We start from the raw sequence: 23657 nt of genomic DNA on the forward strand, positions 1-23657 counted from the left end.
TTGATGGGTCCTTTTCCATTGAAGGATCAGGGCCTCCAGGGACCATCCATTGTTTGGAGAAATGCTCAGGAGTGCTCATCCTGATTCCCAGATGTTGCTTGCTTAAACCAGCCTTTCCCACAGCATTGTCTTCTCTCTCTTTTTTTTTTTTTGAAAAGTTTTTCAGTTTTATTTCTTACACACATAATATAAGCATTGTCTGCTCTGAGTGGGTCTCATTGATTTCATCTTCCATAAATATTCATCCACTGCTTTATGCAGCTATAGGGCAGCCTGATTGATGTGACAGGTATTCTGCTTCTAAAGGGATTCAACTCCAAGGTGTTATTTGTGGGGAATCCAAAGGCAACACATGTGTCCCTCAGTTGAACTCTTCTCTGTATTCCAGCATCTCCTCAAAGGAGCTCATGGCTCTTTCTTGGCATAACAGCCTGCCAGGAATGCAATGGTTGCAACATTATTCATTTCTTTATTCAAATAATAGAATGTTTTGGGTAGAGGAGATGGCATGCCTGGTGTCAAGGAAGAAGACTCCTATTGACTGTTAACCGTGGCTCCTGAGTGTTCCCCACTGACACACACACTGGGTGGGGGGAGGGTTCTTCCTGCTGGCAGGGGGATAAGGAGAGGGGCTGAACTGGAACTCCTGAGTTTAGAGCCCCATCTCTGCTTTGTGTCCACACTTGGAAAGGGTGAGATCCTGTGTTTGCTTTAGGAAATGCTCAGCATTCTTCCCCAGGAGCCTTAAAAGAAACTCATGCCTCTGCCTGGCTCAGGAGAAAGTGGATGGGGTGGGGGTGGGGGCTCCCTGGCCTTCAGCACTTCTCCCACTGCCCTGCAGATGAGGGCTGCTAGGAGGAGAAGGCTTTGGAAGCTGGCAGAGCAGCACTCTGGCTCGGCTCGTGGGGAGAGATGCAGCCAAAGAGAGGCTGGGCTGCTTTGCTTCTCCATTCAGCCCCGCTAACTTTGGGCGAGAGCAGCCCTTGAGATATGACGGATTGTGGGCTGCCGTGCTGTCAATTCAGGCAACTTGGGTCATGCAAACCCCAGTGCAAGAATCCTTATGATACTTGAGCCCAAAGAGCCAGATGACCTGCTGATCCCCACTCAGTGCTTTCAAGCGTTTTAGAGCTGAAAGGAGCACCAGAGCCCAGCTCAGGGAGGCATCCTCACCAGCACTCAGAGGGATCCGGGGATTACCCCTTTTTTCAAAGATCAGGCGAAATCTGCTCTTGGCAACTTCTCCCATGTCTGGCCTGTTGGGACGAGTCTTAGTCTTTGGGGAGGCCTCCTCACAGCCAGGCCAAAGGCAGGCAGGGGCTTTAGGGCTCTGGGCAGGCCATGCTCCTTGCTGTGGGTTCAGGTGCTGCTTCTGCTCCAGTTAGGCAGTTCCACTGGAGCTTTTGCTTGGCAGGTGGGTTTTTCAGGCAGGCTCCCAATAGCTGTCCTCCTTGGTGTGTAGCTTCCTGTTTATTCATGGACTTAATTTAAAGAAAGTAAGTAACAGCTCATAATAATAGTTAATGAGTAGACATGGAAGTCAGTGGATACCAAACACAGATTAACAGAGTTGGAAGGGACCTTGTAGGTCATCTAGTCCAACCCCCTGCCCAAGCAGGAGATCCTACACCATTTCTGACAGATGGCAGTCCAGTCTCTTCTTGAAAGTTTCCAGTTATGAAGCTCCCACAACTTCTGAAGGCAAACTATTTCATTGGTTGATCGCTCCCACTGTCAGAAACTTTCTCCTTATTTCTAGGTTGAATCTCTCCTTGATCAGTTTCCATCCGTTATTCCTTGTCTGGCCTTCAAGTGCTTTGGAAAACAGCTTGACACCCCCCCCTCTCTGTGGCAGCCCCTCAAATATTGGAACACTGCTATAATGGCCCTGGTCCTTCTCTTCACTAGACTAGCCACTAACAGTTCCTGTAACTGTTCTTCATATGTTTTAGTCTCCATAATCATCCTGGTTGCACTTTTTCTAGAGACTCAACATTTTTTATAGTGGTGACCAAAACTGGATGCAATATTCTAGGTGTGGTCTTACTAAGGCTTTATAGAGTGGTATTAGTACCTCACTTGATCTTGATTGCATCCCTCTGTTAATGCAATTTAGGATTGCATTTGCTTTTTTGGCTGCCACCATACACTGTTAGCTCATATTTAATTGGTTGTCCACTAAGACTCCAAGATTCCTCTCACAGTTTCTGCTATTAAGCCTGGTTTCTCCCAGTCTATATGTGTACTTTTGGTTTTTCTTGCCTAAGTGTAAGACTTTACTTTCTCTACATTGAATTTCATTTTGTTAGCTAGGGCCCAGTGTACAAGTCTGTCAAGATCCATCTGGATCTTGAGCCTATTTTCTATGGTGTTGGCTATTCCTGCCAGCTTAGTGTCATCTGCAAATTTGGTAAATTCTATTCCCTCATCTAAGTCGTTTATGAAGGTATTGAAGAGTACTGGGCCTAAGATGGAACTTTGTGCTACCCCACTGCTTACTTCCCTCCATATAAGAGGGAAGAGCCTTGGTGGTACAGGGGTTTAAAGCACCCTGTTATTAAGCTTATTAAGACCAGCTGCCTGCAATTACTGCAGGGTTCGAATCTCGCCAAGGCTCAAGGTTGACTCAGCCTTCCATCCTTTCTAAGGTAGGTGAAATGAGGACCCAGTTGTGGGGGCAATAAGCTGACTTTGTATAAATATACAAAAGGATGAAGGCTATTGCTGAGCACATTGTAAGCCGCCCTGAGTCTTCGGAGAAGGGCGGCATATAAATCAAATTAAAAAAAAAAAAAAATGTAGACGGCCGTTTGTAGAAAATCTTGCCCTGCACCAAGCGTTACAAATTCAGAAGGCTTTGGGAGGACTGTTTGAGAGCATGCATATTCAGAAGGAGACGCTACTGACCTCAGTTGTAGCACATTATCTTCAAAAGCAGTTTCTCTCTTACCTCTCTCCTGATGCCTTTTTAAGAGCATTTCATCTGTTACTTCTCCCACGGCTTCTAGTTCCAGGTGTGTGGCTGTAGCAAGGGGCTGAAATCTTGAGGGTCTTTCTATCTCCTGCTCTTCATCCGAAGAGGATAAAGCTCTGTGTAACCCTACCTTACATTTTGCCCTTTTTCTTCTTTCTCGGCATTCTTGCAAAAAATAATTAGTGTACCTCAGTAGCTAAAAACTAATTGCCTATTCGCTTATCATCAAAAGTAACAAACAAGGAAAAAGCCATAAATCAACCATCCTCTTGCTACCAGATATCAGGGCGTTGATTAATCCCATTCTGCTTTTGGGATAATCGCACCTGATTAGGAGGGGCGGATCAAGACCTTTCCTTGCAAGTATACTTTAAGAAAACAAAACCCGAAGATATTTTCTAAGAAAACTCATTTATTTGTTATAAAAAAAATAAAACACCTAACTGATCTAATAAGTTACATTTTGAAATAGTTCGTACCGGCTATTTCCCAGCCGGACCTTTCTGGCAAGAGAACAAAGGAAAGTGTGTGAAGTCAAAGAAAGGAATGCAGATACATGTAATATCAGTTACTGATAACAAAAGTTGGCAAGCTACGGAAAGTCTGATAGTCCAGAAATGAGAGCTCAGCTGGTAAATAAAAAAATACAGTGACATGGTAGTTCCCTGGTGCTCCAGGATTTTTGAAAAATGTGGTACAGTGGTTCTGGGATGACATCTGCCAGCTCCTTTAGAACTCTGGGATGTAATCTGTTGGGTCCCAGTTGTGTTGACCTGGGGCTGGGCACAAAAGCAACACAGCCAGAGTGAAAGTTTTAACTCCCTTTTATTGCTCCAACTTCCCCCCACCCAAAGTTCCACAGTTCACTGTAAGTCCAAGAGCAATGCTCCAAACACCCCCCCCCACTAGTCCAGAGAAGCCGCCAGAGTTCAGGGAATGGTTCCAGGGAGTCTTCATCGCATGAAGGGGTTGATGGGCCTGCAGCAGTGGTGGGTTGCTACCGGTTCACCCCGGATTGGTACCGGATGAACTGGTAGCAGCAGCGGCAGGAGGCTCCACCCATCCGCCCGGATGTTTCTGCGCATGTGCAGAAGCGTTGTGCACGAGCGAGCATGCCCATGAGCGAACTGGTAGTGATGGGATTTGAAACCCACTACTGGCCTGCAGCACAACCCGAAGCAGAGCTGTGTCACTGGGTTGAAGCCTGTAGAGCCGTAGAGACATATTTGAAAAACAAGGAGACTGTTGAGAGATCAAGTTGAGATTGTGCATTGTCTTGTGTGTCTGGTGAGGGTTGGCAGATTCTTACTTACATGCCCTACCTTACAAACTGATTAGACGACACCTGGCGTGGCCAAAGGTACCAAATGGCATGACCTGTTTGCTCTGAGTAGAGCTGGGGCAGGCCCGGATCTTGGGGGGGAGGGGCGGCTTTTGACTTGTGGGAAGAAGTTGGCTCCAGCGGGCCTTTCTGGCACCCCAGGGAAAGGAGCAGGCTCCCCCCCACTGCCTTATGGGTCTCTGCTGTTACCCAGGGAAGGGAGAGGCTGGGGGTTCTCAACCTCTTTTTTCCTTGTCTTGCAGAGCTCCTATCCTGTCTGGGAAGATTTCAACTCAAAAGCCACGAAGCTCCACTCCCAGCTGCGGTGAGTTCTCCTGCAGAGCAGCCCAGGGAAGCAGATCGCTCCTTTTTCAAAGAAACGGTTGTGGTCTTTGTGCCTCTGGTGCTTTATTGTGGTGCTTGTGGCTGGTTATTTGGAAGGTTGTTCAGAGAGCTGGGAGACCATTTTTGCAAGCAAACGGTGGTAGGCAGGACCTCTGGATTCTGGATTTCTGCCAAGGGCGACCCGACCAGCTGAGCGTCTCAGGCCCAGTCAGGCTGTCTATGCTTCTGTCCGTCTCTGTTAAATGTACATGGAGGTTTTGGTGTGGGGCTTGTCAAAAAGTCCAAGTAGATTAAGATTAGCCAGTCACTCGGACAGCCCCCATGTGGATGTTTCTGGAGAACGGGGGAGAGGGGGAGAGTTAGGCCTTCCTGCTGTTTCGGGCTTTAAAGGCAGCACCTTCAATTGTGCCTGGCCAGCAGCTGGTGGCTGGTGCAGACTTTTCAGGACCAACCACAAGGGATGTTCCCTTTTCCTGGACAGAGATTTGCAGTTGTGGTTCCCATGGCTGCGTCCAGAAATGTTTGCAGCAGCCTTTCTGCACTGGATGTGATGATAAATCCCCGTGCAAGTCCTGGATTGTCTGTTGATGGCCTTGCAGTCTCCCCCACCCCCATCTCAGGCTGGGGCCAGGTGGGAAGGGGGGCTGGGCCCACTTTCTTGATGCCTTTTTTGGCTGGAATACTCCACAGTAGCTTTCCTTTCTAAATAGAAATTTGATAAATGTATAAAAGATCAAGGAATTATGGGGATTCTCCCTGCATAGCCAGGGAGGGACAAGCCAGGCATGTGGCTTCTGGAGTAGCCCCAGGCATTAAGCTGCTCTTTAAGTGGAAAGGGGAGAGTAAATGTTTTAATTGAGTTGTCTTCGCTAACACTGCAGAAAGGGAAGGCATAGGGGCTGAGAAGCCCCCTCAAAATGGGCCTCCCTGCAGTTTGGGGACCTCCTCCCTCTTTCTAACCCTTAATCTCTCTCCTTGCATAGGAATCCCCAGCAGGCATCTTTCATCCAGATGAAAAAACATAAGGCACACTCAGAAAATGTGCAGATGGTCGGGGTGATGGGGAGACAGAAATTGCTAATCCATCAGGAAACAGCTCGAGACTCTCAAGGATCTTGATAGATTTGAACTAAGGTCATAGCTAAGAATAGGTTGTTGTTTTAATAGTGAGGAGTGAAGGATCACCACAGGTAGGAAAAGTCAGCTGCACAGGTGTCAGATAGCTGGCTGAGGCAGAGACAAGGCGCCACTGATTCTGCCACTGCTCAGTAGGGCTGGTGCAGCCAGGCTTCCTCAAAGGAGGGAGGGCCAGGGAAGGGCAGCTGTTCCACTCTGCGCTGGGTAGATGCCCTGTGATCCCCCCACCCCAAGGCAGAAAGGGCACCCAGGGATCCGAGGTGGGGCAAGATCCCCAGACAGCACTGAAGTGCCTGAGGAGAAGAAGGCGGGGATTTATTCTGCAAGGCTTCTGAGGGCTGGATGGGGGCCCAACTTAAAGGAAGGAGGAATTTTCTGACAATGACAATTATAAAACAGTGGAACAGCTGCCTCCTTAGTTGTGGGTGCTCCATCGCTGGGGGTTTTCAAGCCAAGACTGGACCCCTCTCTGTCCTCCAAAGACCTCCAAAGTCCCTTCCAACCCAGGTCTGTCATTTTATAATTATAGGACAAACATGGTGGCCCAACTGCCTTGTGATCCCAGTGAGTTGAGGGGAACAGCTCTTCTGACCCTCCAGCCTCAATCTGGTCAACTTGTTTTGCTAATCCATTACCCTGGAGTCTGTAGGTCTCTTTAAGGAGATGTTGGGTGACTGCTGTTGTGTGGATGGGTTGCTGTTGTTGCCATGTTGAGGCAATGAAATTGCACACCACCACTCAGAGGGAGGATCCTTAGCTCAGAGGGAGCTCAAGGGAGAAAGGAAGGAGGGAAAGGTTGCTATAATGCTGGAAAAATCAAATGGAGAACATAAAGCACTGGATGGAGGAAGGAAAGAGGAAGGGGAAAAGAATGGAAATGTGTGGGACATACTTGCTACTGAAAGATGCCACTCACAGAGAAGAAGCTGGACCACATAACAGATGGGAGTGCCAGTGGCTGGCTTCCTTAAAATGAGAGAATGAGAACATGGAAAGTGGACATCTACTCTAAGAGGTGCAGAAAAAGTTGTGTCTTGGGTGGATTGTAGTGGTGGTGTCCTATCAGAAGGAAAAGTAAAAGAGACATCGAAGTGGTAGTGTCTGTTGTTACTCTGCGGGGACGGGGCCACCAAGATGTGCAACAAAGTGCCTCCTCTAATGTGTCTTGTTCTGTGCGGTGGTGGAGAGAGCACAGATGGTGAACTTGATGGAGATCCCTTGCCAGGCAAAAGGGCTGAATCATTTTTACAGTCCAGAAGTCCACACGATCATATTCGGAAGCTCCTCCCTCATTCACTGAACCATGAGGAGGAACACAGTCAAGTTTGCAGGATTCTGTCCTTCTGTGCCATCAAAATAAAAGCTACCTGTTGAGTTGATTTTCCAATCTGTTCTGCTTAGCGGCCTGCCCTGGGGAGGAGAATCCAAGGGTGGAGACATTTTTGATCTGGTGGGCATGGCAGCAGCTAAGGTGCCCTCTGTGCTCGGATGAGTGGAGGGCTTGGTTGTTCTGAGCTCAGCTTTCCAAAGATTTCCAAGATGAGATCCTTCTCATCTTTCCTATTACCTTCTCCTATTGGTGTCTTCTCATTTATCGCTCTCTTGTTGTAACTTATGATTTATAATAGTTGTTTGTATGTACAGTGAGAGCTTATGCACCGGAGACAAATTCCTTGTGTGTCCAATCACACTTAGCCAATAATGAATATTCTCTGACTGCATTTGTAAGAATTGCAATCCCAGAGAAATGGGGGGCTCGTTTCCAGCCCTTGCCTGCCAAAAGAGGCTCAGGCTCTTCTTGCACTCTGCATCCAGGTGGGAACTGCTTTGGAGGATGTGGGACCTGCTGGCTGACAGGGTTAAATTCAGCTGTTGCCCAGAAACAACACTTCTTGTTTTGTGGGAAAAGCCTAATGGGCTCATGTGTTTTTAATGCATTTGTTATTGACTGTAGAGCTCACCTTTCCTTTGAACGCTCAGCACAATGGGCATCAGGGTCAAACAGCCCCCCCCCTAGTCTGTTCGCAGGACTGTCCCTCTCAGGTAGACAGACCAGGAGACAATAGAAAAGAAAGAGGTCCCCAGACACCCCCAGGTCCTGCTTGCCTCTCTTCTAGGTGCTTCTGTTCAGCCCCCTTGACTCAAAGAGAAAGGGGACAAATGCTATCCTGGGTGATTATTATCATTGGGGCTGATAATTGCCAAAAATCATCCAGCTGGGCTTTGGAGGACCAAAGAGAAACATGTGCCCCCCTTCCATGCCAACTTCCATACACCAGAGGCTGCATTAGGATTTACTGCTTTAAGATCTGGGGATTTGCTGGAGGTCAGTAAAATGAAGACCCAGATTGTTGGGGGCAAGAGGCTGAAATATGCAAATCGTTCAGAGAATGCTGTAAAGCAGCAGTCCAGAACCTTTATGGCTTGGCGGCCTGTGGGGGGGGGGGAGAGGAGCTGGCCATGCAAACAGTGGGCCGGTGTGTACGTGCATGCATGCACCGGCCAGCTGCTTACCCAGTCCACTTCTGAACCCATGAAATTCATGGCCCAGTAGTGGGACCCAGCCCAGAGGTTGGGGACCCTTGCTGTAAAGCACTATAGGGATTATTCAGATTTAATTCTTTAGATCCATATAATTATTTCTTTACTCATGTTTTAATCCTTGGGCCAGAAGTATCAGGAGGTTTAGGTGTTCTGCTCTATAACTTTAACAAATTCCCTCATGCTCTGGAAAGTGGAGCAGGCAAACTCTGTGGTGTCCTTTGAGAAGGCTCTGCTTTTGAGGCTCTGGCTTCATCTTTCCCCCTCAAATGCAGTGGTGGATTGCTACCAGTTCACCCCGGATCGGACGAACCGGTAGCGGCAGTGGCAGGAGGCTCTGCCTGGACGCTTCTGCACATGCACAGAAGCGTCAAGTGCGCAAGCGTGTGCGCACCCACGAGTGAACCGGTAGTGACGGGTTTTGAAACCCGCCCCTGCTTCCGAAGCCCAGCTGGCCCATCTCCCCACTTTTTCTTTGGCATCCCTCCCTGCATATTAGGCCACCCTTTCTCCACCTGGAAGCCCCCTTAAATTTGTATGGTTTGGTTAATATTTGTAACTTAGGGTTGAAATGAGAGCTCCTTGGTGCTCTCTGAGCTTGGTGGTTTTCTTGCAGACATTTCTTCAGTTGAGTCACAGGGGTCTTGTAGCCTAACCTGAGTCCCTACATTGTGGTGGGGGAGAAATGAAGGAGGGCAGGCCATAGGGGGGCTGGCGCTTCCTCAGGAAAGGGGAAATCCGTCAACAAAACTCGACCAGGGTAAAGCAATTGATGCAATTTATATAGACTTCTGTAAAGCCTTTGATTCAATGGTACACAACAAACTACTTCTAAAACTAAAATCTCATGGCATTTCCTCTGCATAAGTGGATAGCTGCGTTCCTATCAAACAGGCAACAGGTAGTCAAAATAGGGAACGCCTTATCAAACCCTGCACCTGTTAACAGCGGTGTCCCCCAAGGCAGTGTTTTAGGACCCACACTAAATAAATAAATAAATGATCTTTGCGATCATATTATAAGCAACTGCATTGTCTTTGCTGATGATATAAAACTATTCAATACCACCAACAATGCTGCTACCCTACAAAAAGATCTTGACTTTGTGTCAGAATGGTCAAACAGTTGGCAATTCCAAATCTCAACCAACAAATGCTCTGTGTTACACATTGGCAGAAAAAAAAAAAATTAGAACACAAAATACAAGCTGGGTGGATACGACCTCATAGACGACCCTCACTCTGTCAAGGAACTTGGAGTACTCATTTCAAAGATCTAGTGTAAGTGCCAGAGCTCACTGTAACAGCATTACCAAAAAAGCATTAAGAGTTGTTAACCTAGTCTTGCGTAGCTTCTTCTCTGGTAATATTGAACTGCAAACTAAGGCATACAATTCTTGAATACAGCTCATCTATCTGGAACCTGCACTGCATATCAGACATTAATACAATCAAACGAGTCCAGAGATATTTCACAAGAAGTCCTCCACTTCTCTGCTCACAACAGAATACCTTATGCCACCAGACTTGAAATTTTGTGCTTAGACAACTTAGAACTTTGTCGTCTTTGGTCCAACCTAAACATAGTACATAAAATTATCTGCTACAAGGTCCTACCTGTCAATGAATACTTCAGCTTCAACCGCAACAACACACAAGCACACAATCGATACAAACTCAAGGTAAACCGCTCCAAACTTGATTGCAGAAAATACAACTTCAGGAACAGAGTGGCCAATGCCTGGAATGCTCTACCTGACTCTGTGGTTTCTTCCCCAAACCCCCAAAACTTTAACCTAAGACTGTCTACTGTTGACCTCACCCCATTCCTAAGAGGTCTGTAAGGGACGTGCATAAGATCACCAGCGTGCCTACCATTCCCGTCCTAATGTTCCCTTTTATTCGTATCCATTTAATGTATTCATAATCATGTTTATACTTATATCTGTTCTCTAATACATGCTTGACAAAATAAATAAATAAATAAAATTAAATTAAAAAAATAAAAGAATAAAAGAAACAAGCCCTGAGCTAGAAAGTGGCCAGAGGAGAAGTAGCGCCTGTAAGTGGTTTCAGGTTGGTGAGACTAGTTATTCACTCTTCAATCTGGTTTGGTTTGGCCTGGCCTGGCCTGGAGCTAAAATTACTACTGAGCTATTTTTTAATACCTTCAAGCATGATAACTGTTATTTTATTTCCGTTTACACTTCTTTCCCTTTTTCCCTTTTTTACTATTATAAGCTGCCTGGAGTAGCCCATGACAAGTTAGGCAGCAAGTAAATTTAACAAACAAACAATATCTTAAAAATTAACCTCTGCATTTTTTTGAGGAGGTTCAGATCTTTTCTCTGAAGTGTTAGTAGTCGCTGCTTTTGGCAGATTATCATTTTAGTCCAAGCCAAGGTTATTGCATAATGGAATGCCACAAGGTTGCCTTCCACACTGCATCTGCTAATGGGTTTGGCTGTCAGGAGGAAAAGAAGCAATTTACCAGAAGAGCTGTACATTTTGAGGGAATTCATATCTTGTGTAGTATAGAGGGTGATGATACAAGGGATGCATCCTAAAAGCCGTTTGGTGAGTCCTTTTTCACAGAGCCTGTTGTAGCGAAGAATATAAAGTAGCTAGTTTCCAGGAAACAGAAAAGTGAACAAAGAGCTGACTGGAGTTTGGACTGCAGTTTGGCAGAGAATTTTAAGGAGGAACTTGTAACAAACTTCCCCTCACAGTCAACAACGTGCATTTGGCTATCTTTACGTCTAAGAAAGGAACAAGAAGAAACAGGAGAGTGTCTGCTAAGGCTGTGCATAGCTTTCAAAAAAGATACTTTGTGAAGTACCTTAGTGTGAAAAAGAAGCACCTCTCCTCAAAGCATTAAAGCAGCTGCATCCTTTGGGGTGATTGGTTCCTCCAAACGCTGCCTCCACGTTTATGTCCCTGCACAGCGAAGAAAAGAAGCGAATGGAAAGAGTGCGTGCTAGATAGATGCCTCTGCTTGTGAAATGCCTGCCAGGAGTCGATCTCTCTTTCAGATACAGAAAGATACAGAAAGCGTATTGAAGATAGGGAAGGAAGTGGAGGAGAACGTAGGTGTGGTTCATAATTCCATGTTTTTATGCACCCATCTAAACACGCTGGATATGATTGGCTGAGGGGTCCTTAGTGTGCAGATGATGCCCGTCTCTGCTCCAGCTCAGCGCAATTCGATGATTTGGACTGGAAGATCTCAATAGCTGGAGTCGCCTCGTCTTGCCCCTCCCCCGCCACCCTAGAGAAAGGGGAGGAGCCCTGAGAAGATCTTCACCCGTTTGCGATAAGCCCTGTCTTCCTGTTTCACGTGACCCGATTGTATGTTGCCTTGGTTTGTGCCATGCTGAAGTTCTCCACACTTTTGATGTAAGGAGCCTTTCCAGGCCAGCAGGCACATTTTATTTTCTTTCCTAGGGAAAGTCTGGCTGAAGGCAGTTTGGTGGGTGTTTGGGTTGGCGAGAGGAATGAGCCCACCCAGGAAATCAACTCAGCAAGTCATCTAAATCTAACTTCATTGAGATTGGCTGTAATAAAAGAATTTCACAAGTCTTGTTTTGCGGTGCTCTCTTTTCCGTCTTCTACCCCAGACAATTAGGGAAGGGTCTGCCTGAGCCCCTTCTGAAGATTATTTCCCTGCTCTGGACTTCAGGAAGCCTCAGCCTCCTTTTGCTCAGGAAAAGGGTTAGGGTTAGGGTTTGTCTCTCTCTGCCAAGGTTGCCTTCCTCATGCCCTGCAGCTTTCCCCGGCCTGAGGCTCCCGTGTCTTGTCACTCCATTCTCCCGCAAAGGCTCCCCTCTCGATCTGAGTCCCTCTTTCTTCCTAGGACCACCATATTGGCTGCAGTGGCTTTCCTGGAGGCCTTCCAGAGAGTGGCAGACATGGCCACCAACACCAGAGGTAAGGAGATATGGGGAGCTTTGGGGAGGCAAAATGGTGTACCCCCTGGGAAGCCCCTTCCAGGGCTTAGAGGGGGAGTTTCGTTGATCCAACCCCAGCTGGGCCCAATTCTGGGAATCCCTCTCCTTCTGGCACCACTCTGTGAATTTGGACCTGGCCCAGGAAGATCATCTTCCCAAGAGGGAGCAAGCAGCTGCCTCCCTTTTAATTGGGGCTCTTACCTGAGGCCACCCAAGGCCCCTCCAGCTCACAGACTGGCACGATCCATGTTTGGTCCATCCATTGTGTGGCTGGGGTTCCCAGTGTGAGAAGCACCCACATTTCTGTTTTTATTTTTGGTCTGGTGCTTTGGTTCCTGGAGAAGCTTCAGCCTGAAAAATGGAAATTTCAGGGCTCTTTTTCCCTGTTTGAGTCCCCAGAATGGAGAGAAGTGGCATGCCTAGAAAGGGTTGATTGCTGGTGAATTTCAGTCTGGATTGCAGATTGTCTGGGGTTGAGGAACTGGAGACTCTCTGGGTTCTGCTGCTGCTGCAGAGAATGGATTTCTGCTGCAGGATTTGTCCTTCCCTCCCCATGCACCGATGAAGATATTGTGTGTGTAAAACAGGATGCTCTGAACAGGTTGTATGGGTGTGCATTCATCTGATCTCAGCCAGAAAGGAGGTTGAAGGCAGGGATCTTTTAAAAAAGGCCAAGGAGTCATCAAGAGGAAGATCCATAGAGGGAGCAGGGTGGGGTTACTTTCTCGTATATCCCTCCATATGTTGTCTTTAACACTTCTGCTCCCCAGTTTTTAAAATCACAATTACAGCCAAACCAGTGCATGGTATGTTTGAATCACCACCCTGGTTTTGGTGGGCTTCCCTGCCAGGGGATCTGGGAGAGGGGCTGGGAGGGTTGTAGCCCTTTGAAGAGAGGGCAGAAGGACAAGGGAGGTGGAGAGAAAAAGTAACCCCCACGAAGAGCCCGGCTGCACTTCTGGATAGGCGGACTTTGACATCACCAGTCAGAGAGATGTCAAAACCTCCATTCAGGGTAGATGGGCATCGTTGTGTTTCTTTCATCTTTAACTCCAGGAGACCCTTCAGAAACCAGGGAGGGAGCTGGTCTCAGGGTGATGGTTACGTTGGGTCACCTGAGGGAAGGTGGGTGATTGTGGGAAGTGTCTCTGGGGGGGGGAGGGGAGGGAAGGCCCAGAGAAGCCCCTCCCAGATGCCTCTATGGCTCTGGGAAATCCTCCAGAGCCTGGAGATAGAGAGAAGATGCCTGCAGAGCAGAGGCTTGACCTCTCCCACATTCTCCGGCCGCTTTTGGCCAACTCTGTTTCTCCCTCAGTGTGACCCCCCAACCCTCCAGCTCCTAGGGGTCTGGGCAGGTGAGGAAATTCTAAGTGTGTGAAGTTTCCTATGGAGGAATTCATAAAATCTGAGGCCGTTGACTGTGCAGATTGTCTATTCCAGTCCCATAGCCAGAGGAGGTCCCCATAGGGCCTCAAAGGCTTCCACTGAAGCTCTGCTGGCTGAAGGACAGGTTGCCTCCGTGAGGTGAAGCAAATTAGGACCTCGGTGAGTTTCTTTAAGCAGATTTATTGAAAGGGAATAGAAGAAGGTTGACAAAAAGTATTGGCAATTGGGGTCTTCGATTTTAGAGTCAGATTTACCTCAAGAGTCTTTTTCCGTTTTTTCCTAGCTGATTCTCTTTGAACAAATAACTCAGAAATGCACAGTGTCCAGGGTTTTCCAGCCACTTCTGATTCTCAGGCGCTGAACAGACCATCCGCTCCCAAGCAGTCTGCCCCACAGACGATGCCCCACCTATACCAAAGTGACAGGGGTTGTCAGCCCTTCTTCCTCTCTTCTGTCTCTTTTCTTTCGTTACGTAAACTCTTTGCGTGTTCATTCATTCAGTTTTGTAGCTGGCATCCCAGAGAGGCTCGGGGTGGTGGTGATGTGAGCATGTGCTCTGAGCAGTGATGGAGCCCAATGTTTTACAGAGTGGCTGGGACTCTGCTGGGCTTTGCGATAGCCCGGAGAGAGGTCTCCACCAGGAACATCTAAGCCAGGGAAGGGGGGCTTCCTCCCATTTCGTTCTTCCTGGCCCTTGAGCCTCCTTGTGGCATGACTGCTGTTGTCACAAGGAGAGGACTTCCAGCTGGCTATTTTCCTTGGGGGGGAGGGGGGAACGGGGGGGTGTTAATAGCATTGACCAGATAAGGTTGGTGAAATCCTGGGTGGTGGAATTGATCGGAGAACAGAAAATCCTTGAAGGTAAGATGGCGGCTGCTCCGTTGTGCCACTGCCAGAGAACATCGTGACTCTGAACTGATGGCCTGCCTTGGGGGCTCTGGGAGATGCCACCAAGATTTCCAGCCTGCCGCTTGTGGAGGCCTTTGGACCATGCCTTCCAGGAGGCCCTGGGTGGGCTGACCTAGTGACGGCTTTGCAGGTCCATCTCTTGTCTCTTCAGTTTTTCCCCAATGGGGCTGCAGGAAAGATCTTTTGCTCCGGGCCTTTGCCAGTTAATCACTAAGGAATCCCTTTTCTCTCTAGGAGCCACAAGGGATATCGGATCAGCACTGACCCGGATGTGCATGCGCCACCGCAGCATCGAGACCAAGCTGAGGCACTTCACCAAGTAAGTGTTCTCTTGTGCTGCTCAGTTGCACTTCCAGGCCCAGAGACAGAAAGGGGAGCAGTGGACTTGGAAGGGGGGGGGACTGAAGGAGGGCCTTCTGTAGCAGGCGGCCCCTTTCTGGGCCAGTCTTGCTCCCTCTCCTCTGTGGCCAATTCCCCCGGGCCAGGGGGGCTCTTCTCGTACTCTAGGCGGGTCTAAAATGTGTAATCCCCCTCCATCCCTCCTTTCCCTATTGATGGGAGTCCTGGCCATTTTTCTGACATGCAGAGTAGAGGTGCTCACAAAACCTGCAACCTGGGGAGTTGGGGAGATCCACTGGACCGCTCAGTAGCCCAACTGGCACGTCAGCAGGCAATGAGTGCCCGTCCTCTGCTGGCATCAGGATCAGAAACGCAGAGCGTGCTGGCCCTAGAAAGCTTTTGCTGGGCCCATTCTGAACCCTTCCCTTTAGCCCTGCATCCAGAAAGGCTTGATGGCCAGTGGAAGGGGATGAGGAACGTGGAGGGTCTGCTTGGTTCCAGAAGGTGTCACTTGGCAAGGCAGCATTTTTCCTTTCCCTCTCCCTCCCTCCCTCCCTCCCTCTCTCTCTCTCTCTCTCACACACACACACACACACAGAGGCCCACTTTGTGTAGGGCAAAAAAAGAGAAAGGTGACTTTCGGTAGCTGGAGGCTTCCTTGTCCTTCTCCCCCTCCTGGGACTGCTTCAAGAGAAGGGGTAGCTGCTCCGCTGCTCTTCTTGGCCCTGGCCAGGGGAAGCTGCCTTTCACTTCTTCCTTTCTCTGTGGCTGCAGTGCCCTCATGGAAAGCCTGATCAACCCCCTGCAGGAGAGGATAGAGGACTGGAAGAAGACTGCCAACCAGCTCGACAAGGACCATGCAAAAGGTAGAGCTGCCAGGGGCTTGGGCCATGCAGGGGCTCCCATTCCCAGTTATCTGCAATGACTGGGAATGGGGGAAAGTTGTGGCCCTCGGTGCTTGCCTTCTGCCCCTGGGAAAGTCTGTGGCTGTGGTGTTGGCCACAGAGGGGAGAGGGCAGCCGAGGCAGGAGCTTCATGGTGGCCTCTTCCCTGCCTTTTCAGAGTACAAACGAGCCCGCCATGAGATAAAGAAGAAGTCTTCTGACACACTGAAACTTCAGAAGAAAGCCCGCAAAGGTGAGGATCTGAGGATGTGGAAGGAACATTGGGTGACATTGAGGAAGTGAAGAGAAGCCATTTGGCATCTCCATAAAAGAGGTGATGTGCAGAGACAGCAGCCAGGCTGGTAGAGCTGGACCTACCTCCCCGCAGGACAGGAAAAGTGCAGCATTAATTGGAACTTGCATCCTTGAGAGATTTCAGCTGCTGTTGGTTGAAAGCTAGAAGGTCTGGGTGGCAGCTGACATCTAGGATGTCAGAAAGATGGTTGACGATAACACCTAGAAGCCACCTTCCCTCTTCCCAGTGTTTATCATTGGCCTTCCTGGCCATGGCACTCTGGAAGGAGCACAGGATTGGAAGCTATCGAGACCCAGCTGGCAGGAGGGCTACAAGCCAAAGGAGAGGGAGCGGCATCTGAGCGCCTGTCCGTTGACTTCCCCTGGATTGGGGTGGAAAGGACCAGATGTTTCCAGAAGGTTCTGCATCTGGTACTTTCTGGGGAGGGGGGAGGAGGAGGAGGAGCCTTCCTTTGAAGATTATCTGGGACCTGAAATGTGCTCAGGGTGGCGCTTTGGGGCATTCTCCGATTTTGCTCTGCGCTCCTGCAAGGCCCTCGCGTCGGTCCTCTGCTCAGGGGAATCTCATGTTCCATCCAGATGTGATCGAAAAGCTAAGTGCTGAGAGGGACAGGTTGCAGTAATGTGGGGGGAAAGCATTTATTTTGTAAGAGGCAAAGGGGTTTGGGCAAGGGGATGGGGATCTGTGTACCTGCCTTCTTTCACACATTCTTGTCTTTCTCCTCTTTTTTTCTTTCCCACATTCCTCTGTAGAGCTACTTGGTAAGTCAAATGTTGCCAACCCAGCTTCCTCCCTTCCTCCTCCTTTGCTTTGTGATCTCTTCCTTCGCCATCCCACCCAGCTGGACCTGAAATGAAAGAAAACCTCAAATGAGGGGCCATCATAGCTGGATCCCTTGAGGTTCCCAGGGATCTGACTCTAGTTCCACCTTGATTCTCCTTCAAAGAGAAGCCCTTGCCTTCCCCTTGCCCTGGGGATTACCACAACTCTTCCAGGAAGGGACCATTATTTAGCTGAGATCTTATATTGTAGTTGGCCACGTGAAGAAAGCAGAGATGCTTCAAAAGCCCCATTTGTATAAATTGCTTTTTTTCTTCCCTCTTGGCAAATCCAGTGAATACACTCACTTCATTGACCTAAATGCAGCATTATAGGACCCTATAGATCAAAGGGACCATCATGCCAGACACAAAAAATTCAGACTTCCTGCTGGGTCTCTAGTCTGAAGAAGAACCCGCCAGTTCTCTGAGTCATTATTGGTTCCACAATCCAACTTGTCTTTATTGGGAATTTTTAAACCTTTATTTACTTTTACATATGCAGATTAAAACATTTCTTATTTATTTAGTTTATTTATTTAGTTTGTCAAACATGTACAAGATAACAAGTATAAGTATAAACATGGACATGAGCACATGAAATAAATGGGGACAGTAGGACAGGGATGGTAGGCATGCTGGTGCACTTATAATTCATCACAACTCAAGGCCACTTACGTGGTGAACTTTAACTTAAATCTGCCTCCTTCTTACTCGAACCTGTTATTCTGGGTCTTGCCCTCTTGATACGAGATAGAACCAGTCTTGAACTTGTGTGACATCCTTTCAGGACATTGTCTCCACTCAGCCTCCTCCTCCTCAAGATCTCTTCATAGGATCTGGCTTCTTATTTGGTGGACACCCTCCTTGCCCTTCTCTGTATTCCCTCCAATTTTACTAAATCCTTCTTGAAGTGTGGTGCCCAGAACTGGATTTGCTGCAGAAAGTGGATATAACCAAAGCAGGATGAAATGGATCCCTGACTTCTGGTTTGGAAGATACCCTCCCGTTGCTGCAGCTGAAGGTTGCAGACTGAAATGAGTCATCTTTTGAGATGCCAAATATTTCCAATACTCCTGCCCTGCATTGTCATTGTGAAGGTTTTGCTTTGCTTTGGCTTTTTTGTGCTCGAATCAGTTGATGCCGATCTCTCCTGGTGGCCAACTGACAAGTCCCAGCAGTTTTCTTAGCAAGGCTTCTCAGAAGTGGTTTGCCATTGTCTCCTTCCTGAGCCCGAGAGGGAGGGGCCGACCCAAGATTATCCTGCTGGCTTTGGACCCAAGGTGGGATTAGAACTCACTGTCTCCTGGTTTCTAGCCTCATGCCCCCACCACTAGACCAAACTGTCTGTCTTTGGGAGGGACACATCTGCACATACTTAGGAGAAATTGCACGGAAGTAGATCAGCCAAACCTACTACTTGGGTGCCCTAACGCAGGTTTAGCGCAGGTGGTACTTGGCCAATTCAGGGGCTACAAGTTGTCACACTCATTTGCTTCGCCTTTTACCCTGGGTGGTGGGTGGCTTGGAGTCGGGAAATACAGGATTCTGTCCCACTTGGAGGCGTCCAACCGTCAGGGCTGCCTTTGTTCCTAGGAAAGAAAACCCTTGACTCCATAGAGTCAGAGAAAAGGTACTTTTACTAAGAAGAAACTGAATATAGCAAAAGTCAGGCAAGGTCTGAAGCAAACAGGCACGAAAAAAATAAATTGAAACTAACCCCAGATCCCACCACCCCAGTAGTCAGGCAGACAGAGTCCAATCATTGGCCAGGAAGTTGTTTTGGGAAAGTCTCAAGTCCAGGTGCTCTGCGCTGCCATCATGCATGCCGTTTCCAAGACGGTTGGCCTTGAAGATGTTAAGCAACCCAAGCTGGCCTCTCTGAGTCCAAACTTCCCCATCCACTCCCACGCCACTTGCATGCTTCCCCTCCCAAATGCCCATTGCTCCCTCCCTCCCTCCCTGTTTCCATAGCAGCTGGCAGCAAGCTTGAAGGAAAGTGATGATGGCAAGGCTGACACCAACAAATGACCTTGACGTTTCCTTTCAGCGAAGCCCCCACTCCGGCTTTGGCCCTTGGCTCCACAGCACCAGTAGGAAGCTTTTGTTGACGTGCAGTTGGAATCTGTCTTTCTGGTAACTTAAATGCATTGCTTTATGTGCTGCACTCTGGAATGATAACAAACAACTTTGGACCGTCTACATCATCCTTCTTGGTCCCTCTGTTTGTGCAGGTCCGAACATGCTCAAATCCTTCAGTCGCTGTTCAAGGGAATTTGTTTCTAATCCCCAATCTTCCTAGCTGCGCTTCTTTGAACCTGTTCCAGTTTCTCTGAATCTCTGATCCTGAGAGATCAAAAACCTCCTGTAGTTTTGCAACCATATCATGCTGCTGCTCCCTATCCAGCTTGTAAAGTTGCTTTCTGTTCAGTTGGGTCCGATTTTCAGCGATGTCACGGACCAGCTCTCTACATTTTCCAGTGTTGGGTGGCTTCTTTCAGCTGTTTTATGCCCGAGCTGGAATTGATTTTAATAGTGTCTAAGCATTGTGGCTTTTTGGCCCCCTCATTTTCTTTTACATCCCAGCGTTCCAATGAAAGCCACTTTCAGTATGTAGTCAGTTCAGATGGGGCTCAATTAAAACCTTTTCACAAGTATTACTGCCCAAACTGGGTATTCAGTGTTCTGTATCTGTTTCCTAAGCTTAGTTCTGTTAAATTTTGTTCTATTAGCCTGTTTCCTACATGCTAAACAGGGTCTAGAGAATCCACTTGATTTTGATCATGTGACTGTGCGGGTGCTGCAATGGTTGTGAAAAGTGCTGTTATAACTTCAGAGGCCACTAAACGAATGGTTAAGGACTGCAACTCTTCTCTTTGTCTTCTGGAGGGCTCCAGCCTTCTGGCTCTTCAGGCCTCCACTTCTCCTTGTAAGGCTGGTTTTCCCCCCTTAGAGTCCCTTGGCCTGCCAAGAGGTCGTCTATCCCTCTTGTCTCTGGTTGTCATTGTTGCCGGCTTGCGTTCTCTCCTTGGGAAGAACCGTTGCCTGCCTTACCAACTGACTGTGGCCTCCGCATTGCAGGCCAGGGACCCCCCCAGAGCTTCTGCAGAGAGAGTTTTCAAGCAGGAACGCAAATGCGGGTCTCGCCTGGAAATCTTTTCGGCAGTTAGACTCAGCCAGCGAGAGTGTGCCTCAAGAACAGACATCATGGCTCTATGCAGTCAGTGTTAAGTATAATAGAAAAGTACATACTCTTCTGTGTACTAAGGCACATATAATAAAAGGATCCACGCTGGGTTTCATTTCGGGCCTGTGCATAATCCTCACCAGCCCCTCTCCTCCTCCTCCTCCTCCTCCTGCTCCTCTGTCTGGTCCAGCTCTCCTCTCTGGGGAGGACCAATGCTGAGATCCACCCTCTGGTCCCAGAGGCAGCAGCATCTCTGTGATTCCCAAGAGTGCCGGTGAATGCAGAATGGGCCAAGTCATAGCATATGCTTGGATCCCCATTTTCAAAAATGGGGCACTTTCACCTTTCTGAAAGGGCAAAACAAATCAGGTGACTTCCAGCTATTTACTCAGCCCGCCTCTGAGTTGGTTTGAACTTGTTTGTTAGCCTCAGTATTTTTGCTGCCAAGCAGGACATCAGAATCTCAGCCTTTGCTCCCCAAACGCTTGGTCGATTTCTCGACTCTGCTTGGCTATTTCCAGACTTCCCTGATTCTTCTCCCCCCTCCCCCGCCTTCCGTGCATGTGGGCTGCTGGCTGTTGTGGTGGGAAGCTTGTTTGAAGGGAAGCAGGATCCACCTGCCGTTTTTGCTGTGACCGGGTGGGAGCCCAGCAACTATTGTGCCAGAGCAGCCATCCTCGGCCCTGCTTGGCTCTGTGTTATAAGTGGGGAGAAAGACACACACACACTCACACCCCCTGTGATTCTGCAAAAGAGGCCGTGGGGCAGCTGGGCCCACAGCGGTATGTTCCCCCTGACCACAGGGGTGGTGGAGAGGCTTTTCTAGAGGAATGCGACAAACTCTGCTCTGCATGAATGTGGAAGCTCTTCTGCATTTTGTGGTGTCACCTTTTTATCTGGCCTCCCTGGGATGAAGTAAGAGGGAGCTGAAAACCTCTGGTCAGCCAGTCTCTCTGGTCTGCTGCTCATTCTTCCATGGGTGGGTGATAGTGCCAACTGCCTGAGGAAGGGGCGAAAGGGATTTCCATCAAGGAGGCCACATTCCATCTTGGGGACTCAAAGCAGCCAAACTGCTTGGGAAGCCAAGGAAAGTGAAGAGGCATTTCGCACTCAGCAGAATCATTCCAGCCTCAGCCCAAAGGGACAGGAAAAATGTCCCTTAAGAGACCCGACTGAACACCTTCTGGTGTTGAAGCCGTAAAAGAGCAGCCCCGCTCCTCTTTTGCCTCAAACACTTTCTGTCCACCTGGTATGGAAGTGCTGTCTCCCCTTTTAGAAATTGGTTTTGGGCCTCCAGGCCCTGAGGCTTAGGAATCAATTCCAAGATATTTGGAGGTCTAAGTTTGTCAAACGGTGTTCTCATTAATTTGCCACCTTTATTTATATCTAAATAGAAAATGCATATATATTAGAATAACTTTGAATATACATTTATCTGCATATATTAAAATGAAAGTTCATTACATACAGCTGTATGCAATGAAATTATGCTATAATATTGACTTCCGGTTGGCGCCATGGGGAAACAGACGGGGAAATGGCGAGCTCCGCTGAGCCCTGCCAACTCCCCTCTGCTAAGCTGCCGCCGATAGGTCTGCGGACCTCCCCTGTCTTGTAGGGACAGGGGGACAAGAAGGAACGCCTTGGGCGGCTGAGAGGAACGGGCAGGTTCCTCGGGGCCGGAGGCTTCTCCTTCACGTCGGCGGCAGCGGAACGGCAGCCATGGCGGCTGCCCTGAAACCGCGGCAACCGGGAACAAGGATTGAGCTGCAGGAAGAAGATGAAGAAAGAGCAAAGATCAAGAAGCCGGGTGAGTGACACCAACCCAGGCAATATAACGTACCTATTTGGAATTATTGGAAAATAAGACCCCAAATTTAAAAGCGGCTGCTGGACTGCGGGGCTTAAAGATTGAAAAGGAAAAAAAATGGTTAAAAGACCCGAATTGAATTTTGTTGCAGTAAACTTAAATTGGATGATTTGGCATTAATAAATTTCTGAAATTTAACTGTGCCTTTAACTGGAGTGGATAGGAGAAATGGATATTCCTGAGAATTAATGCCTCTAAAAGAAATGAAGCTAATGAAGATAGATGGATGGCTACAAAATAGCCATGGAATCTGCAGTGACTAAGCAGGGAAGTGGATTGAAGAGATTTCCCTTTCTGGGTGGAAAAGAAACATGTTAATTGGCTTTTTACCTTGGATTACTTGAAATTAATATTGGATATAAGGATTTTGGAGATTCCTACTCTGTCCCAGATGATTTTAAGAAAGAAGAAAGAAAGAACATTTTGGATTTTAACAATGGAGACTGACAAAACTGTAAACAAAAGCTAAGTGTGGCGTAGTTAACAAAGACAGGAAGCTGATGCACTACGCTTGGAACAGACATTTTAAAAGTTTTAAAGGGACATACAGAAATTCTTTACTTTGAACTGATGAACCTTGAAATAGAGCACTTTGGACAGAGAGGAAAAGGAAGAATTAAAGTGGATAAATTTAAATGTGACTAACTGAAATGTAAAGTTTAAAAGCCTAGGTATATATGATTTTTGGATAAAAACAGGAAGGGTTGTGAAATAATAAAAATAGAAAATAAGAGGTATTAAAATAATGGATGATATCAAGGGGATAAAAATAATAAAGAAGAATATTTATTTATTTATTTATTTATTTATTTATTTATTTATTTTATTATATTTCTATACCGCCCTTCTGCGGGACTCAGGGCGGTGTACAGCCAGGATAAAACATAGCATATAAAATTTAAAAACATTTTAAAAAACAATTAAATAATATTGGCCCGAATTTAAAACAACCCAATTAAAACCGAAATTCGATTAAAAACTAAGAGGATGGGATCAAGCCATCGACCATGGTATCATGCTGCGCCGGTTGGAGGGGTTGGGAGTGGGAGGCACTGTCTTACAGTGGTTCTCCTCCTATCTCTCTGACCGGTCTGTGTTGGCTGGAGGGCAGAGGTCGACCTCAAGGCACTTGGTTTGTGGGGTGCCACAAGGGTCGGTCCTCTCGCCTCTCCTGTTCAACATTTATGTGAAGCCGCTGGGCGAGATCATCCGTGGTTTTGGGGTGCAGTGCCATCTGTACGCTGATGACACCCAGCTGTACATCTCCACCCCAGACCACCCCAACGATGCCCTTGAAGTGATGTCCCGGTGCCTGGAGGCCGTGCGGGTCTGGATGGGGAGGAACAGGCTCCGACTCAATCCCTCCAAGACTGAGTGGCTGTGGCTGCCGGCGTCCCGATATAGTCAGCTGGTGCCATCGCTGACTATTGGGGGCGAGACATTGGCCCCCACGGAGAGGGCGCGTAACTTGGGTGTCCTCCTGGACGCACGGCTGTCTTTAGAAGAGCATATGACGGCCGTGGCCAGGGGGGCTTTCTATCAGGTTCGCCTGATACGCCAGTTGCGCCCCTTTCTGGATCGGGACTCCCTATGCACGGTCACTCATGCCCTCGTCACTTCCCGCCTCGACTACTGCAATGCTCTCTACATGGGGCTCCCCTTGAGGAGCACTCGGAGGCTCCAA

At 48.2% G+C, this 23657-nt stretch overlaps 1 protein-coding gene across 1 annotated transcript in view; it reads left to right on the plus strand.

Moving 5' to 3' along the window:
• The window catches only part of MTSS2 (MTSS I-BAR domain containing 2), a 50360-nt gene that overhangs the window by 10974 nt on the left and 15729 nt on the right, over window positions 1-23657 (plus strand). Inside the window, exons 2-6 of the mRNA XM_070952721.1 lie at window positions 4559-4620; window positions 12171-12244; window positions 14794-14878; window positions 15673-15764; window positions 15961-16035. Coding sequence (XP_070808822.1) covers window positions 4559-4620; window positions 12171-12244; window positions 14794-14878; window positions 15673-15764; window positions 15961-16035 — 388 coding nt within the window. The remainder of the gene's footprint in view (window positions 1-4558; window positions 4621-12170; window positions 12245-14793; window positions 14879-15672; window positions 15765-15960; window positions 16036-23657) is intronic.

This window comes from Pituophis catenifer, unplaced genomic scaffold (assembly GCF_029215685.1).
Source record: "Pituophis catenifer annectens isolate HBS135680 unplaced genomic scaffold, rPitCat1.0.hap2 SCAF_13, whole genome shotgun sequence".
NCBI lineage: Eukaryota > Metazoa > Chordata > Lepidosauria > Squamata > Colubridae > Pituophis > Pituophis catenifer.